Genomic DNA, 15,299 nt, shown 5'->3' with positions numbered 1-15,299 from the left:
AATTAAATAAGATAAACAATATGTGTTTATATATATATATATGTAGCAAGTGTATTTGTATGGGTGTATACATGGTTTTGACCATAGGCTGCGTGCATGAACCATAGAGTGCGAATAATAAAATAGATTGTACTCTTCTGGCTCCGTTACAGGAAACATCGTAGTTCCGCTAATTGTCTAAATTTGTGTGTTTTCCATATCAAATAATTGCACATAACTTACAGGTTTGGACATCTGGAGGCTGGACATTTGAAATCAAAGACAAAAAAACTATAAAATAGGGAAAAAATACAGTAGGCCTATACGGTTCAAATAAAAAGACTATCTATGTCTATAAGTTTAAATAATCGCTCTCTTAGGTATTGAAGTCACTCACCTTTAGTGTCATTTGACAGAGCCAATGATTTCAAGTCCGCTTCCAAGGATTTAGACATCTCCATTTTTACGTTCTTTGAAATCTGAACTTTTACGATAAACTTTAGTCTGTGATTTGCTTTTGAGTGAAAATGATTTAAAGAACAGACTCAGCAATAACAACCATGTTTTCTCTTTGAAACCTCAAACCCCTTTGAAGTCTCTGTACACTATGCAAAACGTAACGGCGAGTACATTTGTGCATTACTATAATCTTCCTTATCTGCATTTAATGAAATATAACGGTCACATGACGCCGTTCATATGTATATTACTCCGCAAGTGTACATACCTGCCTTGCAGCTGGAATGTAAAAAGTAAGAATAGTATAAAATAGGCAGATTTAGGCTACTCGTTGTTGCGTGAAAATAGCAGATATGGAATTGCAACAAGTGAAGACAAACTGCAGCTGGAATGTAAAAAGTAAGAATAGTATAAAATAGGCAGATTTAGGCTACTCGTTGTTGCGTGAAAATAGCAGATATGGAATTGCAACAAGTGAAGACAAACTTATACATTTCGAATGGTTCTGTTCCAGCTCACCTGAAACCCACGTTAACGCCCACAGGCCAGGGGTCCGCCCCCCCCCCCCCCCCCCTTGAGAGACCGTCAACTTTCTTATCAGCAGGCATCACTACGAGGATCTTTAGTGTCACAGATTTGAAAAACTGACTGTTTATCTGTGCTTGCCAGATCCCGTCTTTGAACTGGAGGGGTTTGATGTGTGTTTCATGTGTATTTCTGTATTTATGTGTTTTGTTGATATTCTTTGATATCCGCAAGCATAACCCACATAATTAGAAAATAAAATGTACCTTCTTGAGCTGGGGTCACATGCAGGCACTTCTGGAATGCTCTGACATTTTTAAAAAGCACCCTGAAACATTCCAAAGTCAAAGTTTATATCCAGCACAAGTTCAGCCTCAATAATATGTTGCTACTATGACTCCAGCGATTTAAACAACAAGTCTTATAGTTAGCCTTCACAAAATTGAGCTACAGAAAATATTATTTTGTTAAATCATGAATCAAAGGTTTGTTGATCTGCAACAGTCATGTCTATTTAGTACAATCTGAGTTTAATGATACCTAGGTCAAGTTGCGGTGAAAGTCTAGTTATATTCTGGTGAGACATTTGTGTTGTGCATGTAGGAAGTGCAGCATTTCCTTATTGTATACTGACTCAGATGTATAATATCAATAACATCAGCTGTCATCCAGGTCAGTGTACAGCACTGTGACAAGATCATCCCACGAGCAAAATTGAATTCCAGTTTCCTCGCTGCATTCAAGCCTATAGCCTCAAGCCCTGGCCAGTGACTCAGGATAGTGACACAGAGGGTATGTATGGGGTCATGCAGTCATCTTTGGCTAAAGAAAAATCTTAACCTTTCCATTCGAGGTGAGTTTACAACAAGGAATCACTTATGCCTTGAAACTTCTGTTTCACGTTTCAAGTTTCCCTGAAGCTTTATGCTTCCTTTGCTTTCTTTTACTAAAGTGAAAGAGAAAAGTTGATCTACAAAGGAAAAGGGTGTGCCATTAGTTATTTTGGAGTTTATATGAGTGTGAGAAGGGCAGGAATGGATTACCAAGGACCCATGAGGTCAGGGGGCCCCTAAGCCAGAGCCTATGCGTGAGGTCACTATTATGTATCTCTTATTTGTGGTTGAAAAAGGTGTATTTGGTTAATTTGCTCTTGGCTTTAATTGAGTGCACCTGCACTGTGTTAGAAAATGTGTATGTGCACTGTAAATCCTGTTGAGGTACAGGTGATTTTAGCTACTATGCTGTTGAAAAAAAAATGTCATTACTTTTAAGTAATGTCTTGCGAGCGCATAATTTTTGCAGCCGAGGGTGCTCACGAAGGGGAGGGGGGCTTTTACATGTCCAGGCCCAGGGCCCCATAGTTTCATGATCCATCCATGGAGAAGGGGAGAAAGGAGGACATAAAGGGTATTCAACAAATAATTAAATAATGAACATGATACACAAGGGAAACTAAGTGTAAGTGAGTTAAAGGCTAAAAGAGAGAAACACAGAAGACAAATAAAATGGCAAAATAAAATAGGCAATACAAGGAGAAAATAAGCTAAGAGACTACAATAAAACCATCCATAAGATAAAACACAATAAATGGACAATTCGTTTTTAAAAAGACAAATTAAGAATGGACTTGACCAAAACCCATGTCAATACTAGGCCTGCAAGAGAACAACTTCCGCATTGTGCCCCCTCTCCCCGAAAAGCAATGGCCCCCTTTTACTATTGGCTCGTTGGTGACACTTCGGCGTCTTTTATTGGATCATTTTGTGACAGCTGCACCGACATCCACTCACGGAAGTGAGAAGCACCGGCGTTGCTTAGTGAAAAATGCTGCAATAACATTCAAGAATATAAAGCAATGACAAAATACTATAAAATAAAACCATGCAACAGACATTTACCTTGTCAGCTCATTTCTAATATGACTATGCAAAGCAATAGAACGGTTGTCAAATTTAGTGGAACCTTTAAAATAAATGTAATATAAGGTTTAAAGGTGTAATACAGTTCCATGACTATCATGTCTATGAACATTCTCTCATAGTAAAATGTTCTGCAGATCAACGTAATGACTTGCCTGATTTGAACGATGACGTTTTTATTCTTTTATAAATGGATCCCATTTGCAGGATTTTACCTAAGCTTTAGTCTGTTTACCAAAAACACTCATATTGTCGGTCTCCGTCATTACCCTCATACAGTCGAACTCTCTTTTTTTTGGACTTTTATTTTGAAACATCCGGAAGAAATATCCTTTTTTGCTATGTTTTGTTGTTGTTTTCACTGTTACCGTTTTCCCTGCACATTACTGGGTCAGAAAACAGGTTGTAGATGGTCTGCAGACCTGTTAATGTTAATGTAATCTTGAAAGAATATAGAAATAGGCCACATGGACCTTTTTTATTTTTTGGTGTTGTGTTCTCTGTGTGCAAGTTGTCTGTGTGCGGTCAAAAAAGGCGAGGGTGACGAATGGGTGCATCTCCCAAATAAATGTGAAGGTAATACTCAATTTGGTTGATCCTGCGCTTGTTCAACAGTGTCATTTATTTATTTGGTCGGAGATCACTTTATCTTTGATTACCAAGACAAATCCGTTTGCTTATGTGATTAAGATATATGGTCTATGTATAACTAAGCATGTTTAAAATATGCCTATGGTATAGTAACGGTCCGCTTAGAACCGTTAACTACCTATCAGTGTATGCGTCCTTTTCCTCAGCTGTCAGTCATGCGCATCATGCCAAGAAAATAAATGTGCTCTCATAGGCATACACAATAATACTGAAACTGTCGTTTATTTTTTTAGTATGTAAGTTTGTAAGCATCGAAATGAAGTCCGCATTTGACGAAACTGGGAAGACAAAAGAAGTGATTGACACCAACTACCGCTTCATTGACGGCAAGGGGTCAGCACCAATCAAATATGTGAAATCGTAAGTCAGTCTGATATTACTATACAGCACCAGCAGAGCCAGTGTCTTTTACTCTGTCTTAAGTAAAAGAACATGTGCTCTGTTTTTGGAATTTTTTTCTTAAATCTTGAGTTGTTTTTTATAGTGGACAACAACTAAGAAACTATTATCTTATTTTCATACAATCATAAGAAATAATATTTGAATCATATAATATTTTCTGTTATATGTGTCACTTTCTCTCAAAATCTTCACATCTTGTTCAGTGTAGTGTACTTTCAGTTCCTCACTCTTGCTTGCTACCTCTCCTTCCCCAGTGACATGCGCTTCATCGAAGTGGTAGAGAATGTGTGCAAGAGGCTGCTGGAGTACAATCTGCACAAGGAGAGAACAGGAAGCAACCGCTTTGCCAAGGTACAGTTCACACCAGATGCTGCTCCCCACAGGTGTTGAAGGGGAGAGAGTTAAGGCCAGTACAGCATTTCATTTGGACTCATCTTTCATTCTGGTGTGCTTGCAGTAGCCCGTGTCTGCACAGAGCAGGCTCAACCCATGTGTAGTGCATACCAATCACTTCTTCTTTTTCCACTTCCTCTTCTGTTGTATTTGCTGTAGGCTTTTAATTTCTCACATCTCATTTCTACCCTCTACACACACACGCTTGCGCACACGCACACACATACACACACAGACACACAGTTTCTTTGTAGGCTTTATGTTAATGTGTCTTCACAGTCTCTGTGCCCCTCACTCATGGTCCATGCTTCTGATCGACTGAAACCCCTGTTTTTGATCGACTGAAACCCCCTGATTGTGGCTGTCAGAGACCTTATAACTACACTGAAACTATTCACGCTGCTGTGAAAGAGCAGATAGACTTTTGAAAAGTGCAAGATTGAGAAGCACTGCTTTACTTTTCTCTTGCACACCTGTCTTGTCCTCTGTCAGGTATGCTATGTATGTTAAGTCCATGTTACTAGGGAGAGTAAGCAGTTGAGCTGGCCAGACTGGTCAAGCATGACAGCAACAATGAGTGTTATGTGCTCAGGGAGTATCGACCTGCCCTCTGTCGCTGCTCGCGGCCATGTTTGCATTCTTGTACGCTTTGGTGATTTATTTTGACATAGTGCATTGTGGGTATAATGCTAAGCAGGAGCACTGACAGTAGCAGTAGGCGACAGATACTGCCTCCTGGTGGTATCAGGCGTCTGTATAGAAATGCTGAACACCTGTGTACTGGCATGAAATCCATGTAATGTAAAGCGCAGTCCTGCACTGGATTCTAACGTGCACCTTGGGGCGTCTCCTAAGGCCTACTCCTTACTCCTAAGGCCTACTCCCTTCTCTTAAGGCCTACTCCCTTCTCCTAAGGCCTCCTCCTTACTCCTAAGGCCTACTCCCTTCTCTTAAGGCTTACTCCTTACTCTTAAGGCCTACTCCCTTCTCCTAAGGTCTACTCCCTTCTCCTAAGGCCTACTCCTTACTCCTAAGGCCTACTCCCTTCTCCTAAGGCCTACTCCCTTCTCCTAAGGTCTACTCCTTACTTGTAAGGCCTACTCCCTTCTCCTAAGGCCTACTCCTTACTCTTAAGGCCTACTCCTTACTTTTAAGGCCTACTCCCTTCTCCTAAGGCCTACACCTTACTCCTAAGGCCTACTCCTTACTCTTAAGGCCTACTCCCTTCTCCTAAGTAAGGTCTACTCCTTACTTTTAAGGTCTACTCCTTACTTTTAAGGCCTACTCCTTACTCTTAATGCCTATTCCCTAATCCTAATATATACTCCCCTACCAAACAGAGATCAGCTGAAGTTAATGGGAATCCCATGGGAAATTGGAAGTTTGCTTATAAATCGAATAGCTGCATTCTGCTTTATCTCTTGTCTCTGTTGTCTCGTCTCTCAAGTGTGACCCTATGCCTGTGTTTGCAGGGGATGTCCGAGACCTTCTCCACTCTGCATAACCTGGTCGACAAGGGTGTCAAGGTGGTGATGGACATCCCATACGAGCTGTGGAATGAGACCAGCGCTGAGGTGTCCGACCTCAAGAAACAGGTAGCCCTCTACATGTCTGTGTCTGTGTGTGCAAGTGAGTGTGTAGTAGTGCACACTTTGGAGTGTGAGAGGGTGAGTGTGTATTAGTGCACACTTCGGAGTGTGAGAGGGTGAGTGTGTATTAGTGCACATTTTGGAGTGTGAGAGGGTGAGTGTGTATTAGTGCACACTTTGGAGTGTGAGAGGGTGAGTCTGCATCTATATGAGTGTATTTACCTTCTGCAGATTACAAAGCACTCACAAGAGCAAATGTGTCTCCTGAAGTTGCTAATAGGTCCTGTCAGGATACTTAAAGCAAAAGGTAGTACATAATAATATTATTATACTAAATATGTTGTGGGATACAATGTAGACCTACTAATCTTAGTCGGAGTTGTAGGAAAAGGGATGTTTGTCAGGTGGTTGATGCAGCAGTCAGTCTTTATTCCTTTAAGTGCAGTAACAAAGCAGGTGGAACATACTCCGGATTCAGTGGTGCAGAGCTGAACAACAAGCATCTCCAACTGTTTAAGACACCTCCGAGGCTTTTAATGTAAATGTGGCAGGCTTCTAATGCAAACAGGTCTGGCAACCTTTTGTTGTGTTTTATGATAATCAGTTTTTTTTTACCCGCTGCCTGAGATGGTTCTCAATGGCCTACCCACATTCCCATACTATAATTGGTTGCAGTCACTCACACCTTAGTTTGCTTCCTGATCCCAGGTGTCTGAGCTAATCAGTGTGGGGACCTTTCCTTTCTTATCATGATAAGATTACCATTTTGGATATTATGCTGGCCAACTTTTGGTGTTCACAGCAGCTGCCTTATCAAGAATGTCATGTTCTCACACAGGATATACTGTAATTTCTTACAGAGCAATCATGTTGTTGTATGTGTGTGTCTTTCTAACTGTGTTTATATGTATTTCTGTGTGTGTGTGTGTGTGTGTGTGTGTGTGTGTGTGTGTGTGTGTGTGTGTGTGTGTGTGTGTGTGTGAGCTAGTGTGACGGCATGGTGGAGAAATATGAGGAGGTCATTGAAGACTGGTACAAGGGAACTCAGGAAGAAGATCTCACCACTTACCTCTGTGAGAAACACGTTCTCAAGGGACAAGATCAAGGTAGAATACAGCTACAAAGGATAAATCAACCACACAGACACAGACATTGACACAGACTCACACACACACACACACACACACACACACACACACACACACACACACACACACACACACACACACACACACAAGTAGACCTACACATAGGTATGCATTTAAACTCAGACAGAGCTTCGTGCACATGTACATGGTGACACCTCTAATTTGTTTTTGCCTCAGCTGATAAACTAATATATAGAAACTAGCAGAACTGCTAACGCTAACTCTAACACTAACCATGATCCCTTCCCAGATTGTCTGCAAGAGAAGTGGAAAAAGAAGGGAGACACAGCCGCCCTGCCGGAGAGGAAGAAGAAAAAGAAGAAGGGAAAGGGAAAGAGCAAGGACAGCGAGGACGGACAGAGCAAGAAGAAGGTGAAGAAGAAAAAGAGCAAGTCCGCGGCAGCGGATGTTGGGAAGGGCAAAGGGAAGAGCGGCGACAGCTCCAGGAGCGGGAAGATGGAGAAGAAGGGGTCTCCGCAGAGCGAGAAGACGGAACTCTGAAGTGTCCAGCTTAGGGAGAAGGGGGGACACTACCACTACTGGACGTGACCCCATGTCTTTGACTGTATCCTGACTTCAGTGTTACACCAGTGCTTTCCTGGTGTTATGTGTGTGTGTGTGCGTGTGCGTGTGCGCGTGCGTGCGTGCGTGTGTGTGCATGTGTGTGTGTGTGCGTGTGTGTGTGTGTGTGTGCATGTGTGTGTGCGTGCGTGCATGCGTGCGCGGTGTCAGTGCGAGGGCGCAGTGTGGAGTGTATTTCAGGCATGTGGTGGTCACTCTCTCGCCCCCTCTCTGGTCTGGCTGGTCCCTCCCCGGGTGCTGCCAGTCCTCTCCTCTCCATGCCAGACTGACTCCACTAGGTTTCTGTATTTGTCTACGATCGCTGCTTCTCAAGGCTTCATTCATCAATCAAACCTCTATTTCAAGCTCTCTGTCCTCCACATGACCTGTTTCCCTCTCTTCTTTGCCCCCCCCCCCCCCGTCCCATCTCTCTCTCTCTTTTACTCTTTTTCTCTTTTTCTCTTCTCTGCCTCATCCTGCCTCCAGTGCCACGGCCCCTATGCATTATTGCAGACAGAAGGGAGATGAGGTCTAATTATAGCTCTGATTAACCGCATAAAGGGAACCGAGTAAGAGCCTTCAGCTGAGGCTGGGTGATACGTCAGGTGCTTAACAGGCTGTAGAGGAAACGTCCATTTAAAAATGACACTCTTCTGAGAGACGGTGATATGTCAGTGTGGCTCTGACAGAAGCCTTTCCATTGCCTAGGGTTGTGTGTTCATTTGTGGAATTCAACAAAACGTCCTTTTTGATGATACATTTCAGAATTTCAGTCTTAGAATCAGTAAAAGGGGCTTTTTGGATAGCCTGTAATTTAATGATTTTTAAAAGGACAGACATTAGATTGTTTTCTTTAATATCAGCCTGACTTACTCTATTTCTTTACGCATGGTCTTTAAGGAAAACTGTAGTCTTATCTACCAACATTGTTTCAACTTGTTTTAACCCATTTAGTTGTGTTAAAACTTAAGCTGTTCGCCTACTTTCAGTATGCATAGTCGTTGACAGGCCAGGACACCTTTCGGAAATTTAAACTGTGAACTATGTTTTAAAAATGAAAATGTGGTTAGATTCTCTAGCACATGGTGTCTGGCAACCTGATTGTAGTATATTTAGTAGCATAATTAATATTAAGTAAGAAGTCATTCCAGAACATTACGAGGTCAAGTGCATTACAATGACTTTATCCTCCTCTGTCTTGTTTTTTCCCCACAGTATACACAGTAGGGTACAAGTCCTGTAAACTGTAATGTTGCATATCGTCATCCAGTGTTAGAAACCTTTCCTTCATCTTGCACGAATACTTTTACATCATGTTTGCTTTCATGAGGTAGTGCGCCTCAAATATGGTCCTCAAATGTCAACACTGTTCTTTTTACCCTTCTAATTGTTTAATTCCAATTATTATTATTGTATTTTTTATTTTATTTGAATGTACGATTTTAATTGCTGACCTATAAATGCTGTATGTTTCAGGAGTAAACCGTGATTAAGTGTAGGCTGTAGACCATCAATAAGTGTTTTATATGCATTTGTAATTGTTTTTAATTGCCTCTGATAAAAATGAATGAAGGGATAAATGCTGTAACTCTTTTTCATTCCTTTGTTTCATGTATGAGCTTGAGTCCTTTGTGTTGGTTTGTTTTGGTTAATTTGTTTGTTTCTCATGTTTGCACTGGCCTTTGAAATGGTGTCGGCCTAAGTATGCAGCGGAGGAGTGAATGTACATAAGCTAATGTTGCAGTGTAAAGGTGGTCCGTGTTCAGACCTGGAAGGATGATCTGGCAGGTGCTCGCCAGATGTTTTTCAGTGGAGCTTGCAATAAAGTCCTGCTATTGTAGAATATCTGTCTTTCGCCTTCATGATGTAAGCTGTGTAAATTCATGTGGGCACAAGGTGTTCACAAGGGGATGTGTTTGTAACGGCCGAGGCTCCTGTGCACCAAAGAATATCAGATACACCAATAGGACACAGTGACTGTTTTTGGTCATTTCTATAGCCTGTGAGAGGTCAACCTGGAGACTCCAATATGAAAGTTACATGAAACCAGACTTCGCATCAGCATCCTGTGTGGCCGACAGAAAGCTATTGTTTTATGAGGTGCCAGTTATTCATTATTAAAGATCAGTAAATTGCTCCGTATGGTCCTCTAGCTGTCCAATCGGTGTGTGCACTCAAAAAACTCCCTTCATTGTACCCAGCCCTGGCTCATACATGGGAAACAAAGTAGTTCAGATCTAGCTAAACACTATTCCAGCCAATCAACACGTTAATTTAGGAGTATGTAAGGACTGGGTGTAATTTGATTGGCTATTGAGCTCAAATAATAACAACGTTTCGCCAGAATCGTGGACTCTGCCTTTAATGAAAACCAGTGACTTAATCTACCTGGTTTTAATAGTCCCAAACTCAACAAGCTATTGTGAGAAGATTTTACTATTCACCACACGGTGGCAGCATAGTTCCTAAACGATATTTGAAGGACGCAGACAGACTTAAAACTCCGTATGTGGATATTTACTCTGATTAAAACGTATCCTTTTTGATGGTGCTATAGCTTCTATTCTAGACTTTCTATTTAGCTGTAAAAAAAAACGTATTTTGCTTGTTTGGCACACGTGTGATTCCTCTTTGCATAAACTTTCAAAACTTTTTTTTTGTTTATGTTTAGAATCGCACATAAAGATAGCCTGTTGTAAAGTCCTGCTATTGTAGAATATCTGTCTTTCGCCTTCATGATGTAAGCTGTGTAAATTCATGTGGGCACAAGGTGTTCACAAGGGGATGTGTTTGTAACGGCCGAGGCTCCTGTGCACCAAAGAATATCAGATACACCAATAGGACACAGTGACTGTTTTTGGTCATTTCTATAGCCTGTGAGAGGTCAACCTGGAGACTCCAATATGAAAGTTACATGAAACCAGACTTCGCATCAGCATCCTGTGTGGCCGACAGAAAGCTATTGTTTTATGAGGTGCCAGTTATTCATTATTAAAGATAAGGTCTGTGATTCTAATCCAATACACTTGTTGTCAAACTCAGCAAATTGCTCCGTATGGTCCTCTAGCTGTCCAATCGGTGTGTGCACTCAAAAAACTCCCTTCATTGTACCCAGCCCTGGCTCATACATGGGAAACAAAGTAGTTCAGATCGAGCTAAACACTATTCCAGCCAATCAACACGTTAATTTAGGAGCATGTAAGGACTGGGTGTAATTTGATTGGCTATTGAGCTCAAATAATAACAACGTTTCGCCAGAATCGTGGACTCTGCCTTTAATGAAAACCAGTGACTTAATCTACCTGGTTTTAATAGTCCCAAACTCAACAAGCTATTGTGAGAAGATTTTACTATTCACCACACGGTGGCAGCATAGTTCCTAAACGATATTTGAAGGACGCAGACAGACTTAAAACTCCGTATGTGGATATTTACTCTGATTAAAACGTATCCTTTTTGATGGTGCTATAGCTTCTATTCTAGACTTTCTATTTAGCTGTAAAAAAAACGTATTTTGCTTGTTTGGCACACGTGTGATTCCTCTTTGCATAAACTTTCACAACTTTTTTTTTGTTTATGTTTAGAATCGCACATAAAGATAGCCTGTTGTTTCTTTTAGTTCGATGAAGTTTTCAGTTTCCCACATTCAAAGTGCACACGCATCCGCGGCGCGCAACTCAATCGCGGGGGCCGGTGGAGACGTAAATTATGCCATGATGCGCTCGACTGGAATGATGCGCGCAGGGTGCCTGCCTGTCACCGGCATATTGCAGTTCGCAGGGGAATATATGCCCTGGGAGAATCAGTGGACGTCAATTTATTTCCAAAACGAGGTAAAAAAGGCTACATAATCTCAATTTGACACATTTTGAAAGAACGATATTTTTTTAATTCCCTGAAGCATTATCAGTAGTTCAACGTTGACGGTGTGTTTGTATGAGCATCATATATGTGTAATTGTTTCAGTGAATAATCATCACAATATGCATTGGAGTAGCTTTCTTGTGGTATGTTTGAGGTATGAACACCTGCGTGTTTTTCAGGGAACTCCTGGGAACGAGAAGCGTAGTTTACAGAGTTTACAAGTTATTGTTTTAAAATGTTCTCCTCTCTCAATTAAGGACTATGTCAGTAAACTGAGGACAGGCGTACAATGGGCGACAAATTCGAATTATTGAGGAAGACGCCTATCAAAAGCAGCACCCCGCGCAAGCTGAAGATACGTGTCATCTTCTTGGACGGTAGCGAATGCTTTTTCGAGGTTGAGGTAAATGAACACTTTCCGTTAAATTCATTTTCATATTTACAGTGGCCGCTGGCTTTGGATTGTTCAAGTTTAGTTCATTTTTCTATATTATTCCACTGTCTTTGCTGTAGCCTGACACATAAGAACCAGTAGACAATGGTTGTATATTTGGCCTGCTGAAGTTTAAAATATGTAAGCTAAATTGTCATGTACATGAAATTCCTAAACGATAACATACAGACTGTGATCCTTAGCTATAACTTATATACATTAATCTATTCCATATGGTCATTTGAGGGCTTATTTTAAATATTATTGGGGTCAGGGGGCGGCTCACTGAACTGCATGGTGAAGTGCAACATGGCCAGAGGAGTCTATTCAAGATAAAATGGGATTACAGGGTTTCTGCACTGAATCCACTCACAATACTCACCCTCAGGCCCTGTCCCTGTAAGAGTGAGTGAGATGCTTCAGAGGAGCGTATATCAAAGTAATGTGTATCTGTGTGTGTGTGTGTGGTGTGTGTGTGTGTGTGTGTGTGTGTGTGTGTGTGTGTGGAAGAGAGAGAGAGAGAGAAGGACTGAAAGAGAGAAGGAGGGATGTAAAATGAGTCTCAGAGAGAGAAGAAGGGAGGCAGTAAGTAAGAGCAAAGGAGCAAGAGAGAGCTAGAAGAAGAAGAAGAAATATATGTCAGGAAAAAGAGAAAATGAAAGAGTGTCATGGAGAGATGGAGAGATGGAGGCTGCACGCTGGCTGCACGCTCTATGTTTTCTTTATAAAGTAGCAGAATTACAAGCCCCATTATCTACGAGCTCCCTCTCCCACAATGGACTACCCAGGAGATGCCCTGAAGGCCAGGGGGCCTCTCCTCAGCACCAGAATGGGGGTCAAGACAGAGTGAGAGAGAGAGACTGAGAAAAAGAGAGAGAGGGGAGAGAGTGAGAGAGAGAGACTTAAAAAAGAGCGAGAGAGAAGAAAAGGATTAACAGAGGAAGGTGTCCTTCCACATGTCTGTGTTTTGGTGTTGCAGATTGTAAGAGTAGTTTCAAAAGCTGTTGAAACAGTTGAGAGAGTTGGTGTTTTATGATATTGTGTTGTATTGAAGCTAAGGCTTCTGTGACTTATGTTATAGTTCCGAATGTGAACTCCATTCAGCCACCGTAGCCTCGGGCAAAAGAAGCAATTAGCACAGATAGGGAAGAAAAAGGCGGAGGAAAGCGGGGATGAGAGAGCCAGAGAAAAGGAGAGGAGAAGCTGTCACACAGAAAGAAGATAATGATTCAGACAGAGAAGACGGAAGAAAAAGTGGAAAAAACTGACAAGAAAACAATTAGTAAACAAATCAGTTAACAAATACTGTGTTGATTAAATAACCTAGATGTAAAGACAAGACTTACGTTAGGGCTTGCTGATAGCAGCTCTCTCTCTGTCTCTCTCTCTCTCTCTCGTTCTCTCTCTCTCTCTCTCTGTCCCTCCCTTATTCACTCAAGAGTCATGGAAACGCATGTTGATTACAGGTTTCCGTATTAAGTCCACACTGCTTTATTTTCTCCCCTGTGCTCTGTAGTCTTTTTCTCAGCTCTCTCTCTCTCTCTCTCTCTCTCTCTCTCTCTCTCTGTCTCTCTCTTGCTCATCCTTGCCTTCTCTCCAACTCTGACAGTATAATAAGGATGTTCTCTGCCCAGCTGGTGTGGTAAACATAGGGTTCTGTGTCTTACACGCACACACACACACTGGGACACACACACACACATGCGCAAACACACACACTGTAATTAAAGCCTGTAAGTGCTTGACACGAAAAGCTACTCGATTGCCTCACTCTTTAAAAATATGTTCAAGTTCAAGTCAGTATACATGAGGATTTCAACATATAAGAATCTTTTGCAGGGGTCTCCCCAGAATAGGCTTAGCGATACCCCTGATGGCCAGGATGTCCAGTTCAATCATAACAGACGTATCTCACAATTCATTCTCAAACCTCAGTGAGATTTTTTTACCCCCTTTGGGCATATCTGTATTCACACTCTCATGACACTCTTAACCAGAATCTTACTTACTGGGCTTAACCATATCCAAACACTCGCTAGCTTTTGTGGACAGGATATCCAGTTAAATCTTAATTGATGTACGATTTTCACCACTCTTGTGCATGTGTGCCTTTACATTCACAGTCACAGTTCTCCCACAGATGGTATCTAATTTCCGGCATATGTCTTTCTCTTCAGCATAGGATTTTGGGTGCTGACTTTTTCAACAAAGTGTGCGGCCACCTGAAGCTGCTGGAGAAGGAATACTTTGGGCTGGAGTTCCGTCATCACACCGGCACCTATGTGAGTAACAGACATGTGACCCCTGACCTCATGTGACCCCTGACCTCACCTAAAGACCCTGACACACCAAAGCCGGTCACAGGGACACGCGGTCGGCCGTCGGTGAGCGTCTGCAGCCCTAGTCTTTGCGGTGTGTCCCGCACTGTCAGCGCTAGTCGAGCCCCTGTCTGCGCCTTTCGGACGATTGAGCATGTTGAATTAGCAGTGGAGCCCGTCGGTGAAAGACATCACTCCGAGCCTGTAGCTTTAGTAGGCAGCCTATCCATGACCACCCATTTAGTGCGGTTTCTACTTATTTTTCACCTCCACCTATTCCTTTCCTTTTCCACAACCAAAAGACAGAGGGCTGAGAATGCCAGTCCCATTGTATGGAGAGATCTTACTAGATTCTAACTTGCAGTTAGAAGATCTGGCTACAAAGGCAATAGTCAACTGATTACATTTGACTGGGTACAAGATAGTATTGCATCAGCGGAGACTATAAATGTGACATTTTTGTGATTTTAAATCCAGGTATGGCTGGAGCTGCTCAAGCCATTATCAAAACAGATCAAAAGTAAGTTTGACCAAAGGAGTGTGTGCTGTGTGTGTATGTGTGTGAGTGTGTGTGTGCATGCATGTGTTGTGTGTGTGGCAAGAGAGTAAGGAGGTACTTGGGCATAATAAAGATTTAGGTTTTGAGAACATGCTGGTGATGTCCATGTTGTCCCACCTCTCCTCTCTGCTCTGCTTCTAGAGGACACCAGTGATCTGGCCTTTCGCTTCATAGTGAAGTTCTTCCCCCCAGACCCAGGACAGCTGCAGAGAGGATTGACGAGGTCTGTGTACATCCATTATTACGCGCACATCTGTTTGTGTGTGTGTGTGTGTGAGCGTGTGTTTGTGTGTGTGTGTGTGTGTGTGTGTGTGTGTGTGTGTGTGTGTGTGTGTGTGTGTGTGTATACATGCTACCATAGATTTTTTCTGGGTGATGGTGAAATGTACAAGTAATGTACACAAAGAAAATAAGTGTAATAACTCCACAAATATGCAAGTCAAATCAGTAGTTTTCACAAATTGTGAAGATTTTAGCCAAAAACATGATGACCCCTTTG

General features: G+C 42.0%; 2 protein-coding genes across 2 annotated transcripts in view; both read left to right on the top strand.

Moving 5' to 3' along the window:
- Positions 1–3,247: 3,247 nt before the first annotated feature.
- cnpy3 (canopy FGF signaling regulator 3) lies at positions 3,248–7,745 on the top strand. Its single transcript, XM_012832793.3, has 6 exons — positions 3,248–3,458; positions 3,767–3,893; positions 4,190–4,286; positions 5,801–5,923; positions 6,906–7,023; positions 7,316–7,745. The coding sequence occupies exons 1-6, from the start codon at positions 3,350–3,352 to the stop codon at positions 7,564–7,566; spliced, it is 825 nt and encodes a 274-aa protein (XP_012688247.2). The 5' UTR covers positions 3,248–3,349; the 3' UTR covers positions 7,567–7,745.
- A 4,034-nt stretch (positions 7,746–11,779) lies between these two features.
- Positions 11,780–15,299, top strand: part of LOC122133763 (FERM domain-containing protein 7-like) — a 4,443-nt gene continuing 923 nt past the window's right edge. Inside the window, exons 1-4 of the mRNA XM_042710525.1 lie at positions 11,780–11,893; positions 14,101–14,205; positions 14,719–14,765; positions 14,952–15,023. Coding sequence (XP_042566459.1) covers positions 11,780–11,893; positions 14,101–14,205; positions 14,719–14,765; positions 14,952–15,023 — 338 coding nt within the window. The remainder of the gene's footprint in view (positions 11,894–14,100; positions 14,206–14,718; positions 14,766–14,951; positions 15,024–15,299) is intronic.

This window comes from Clupea harengus, chromosome 18, assembly GCF_900700415.2.
Source record: "Clupea harengus chromosome 18, Ch_v2.0.2, whole genome shotgun sequence".
In the NCBI taxonomy this organism is placed as follows: Eukaryota; Metazoa; Chordata; class Actinopteri; order Clupeiformes; family Clupeidae; genus Clupea; species Clupea harengus.
This window is presented reverse-complemented; position numbering and strand designations above follow the sequence as displayed.

Bases quoted from the DNA above. Each gene is read 5' to 3' on its own strand.
- cnpy3 (XM_012832793.3), top strand. From the start codon at position 3,350: ATGGACCTTTTTTATTTTTTGGTGTTGTGTTCTCTGTGTGCAAGTTGT. The intron at 4,287-5,800 runs GTACAGTTCACA...CTGTGTTTGCAG, and splicing joins GAAGCAACCGCTTTGCCAAG to GGGATGTCCGAGACCTTCTC. The intron at 5,924-6,905 runs GTAGCCCTCTAC...TGTGTGAGCTAG, and splicing joins TGTCCGACCTCAAGAAACAG to TGTGACGGCATGGTGGAGAA.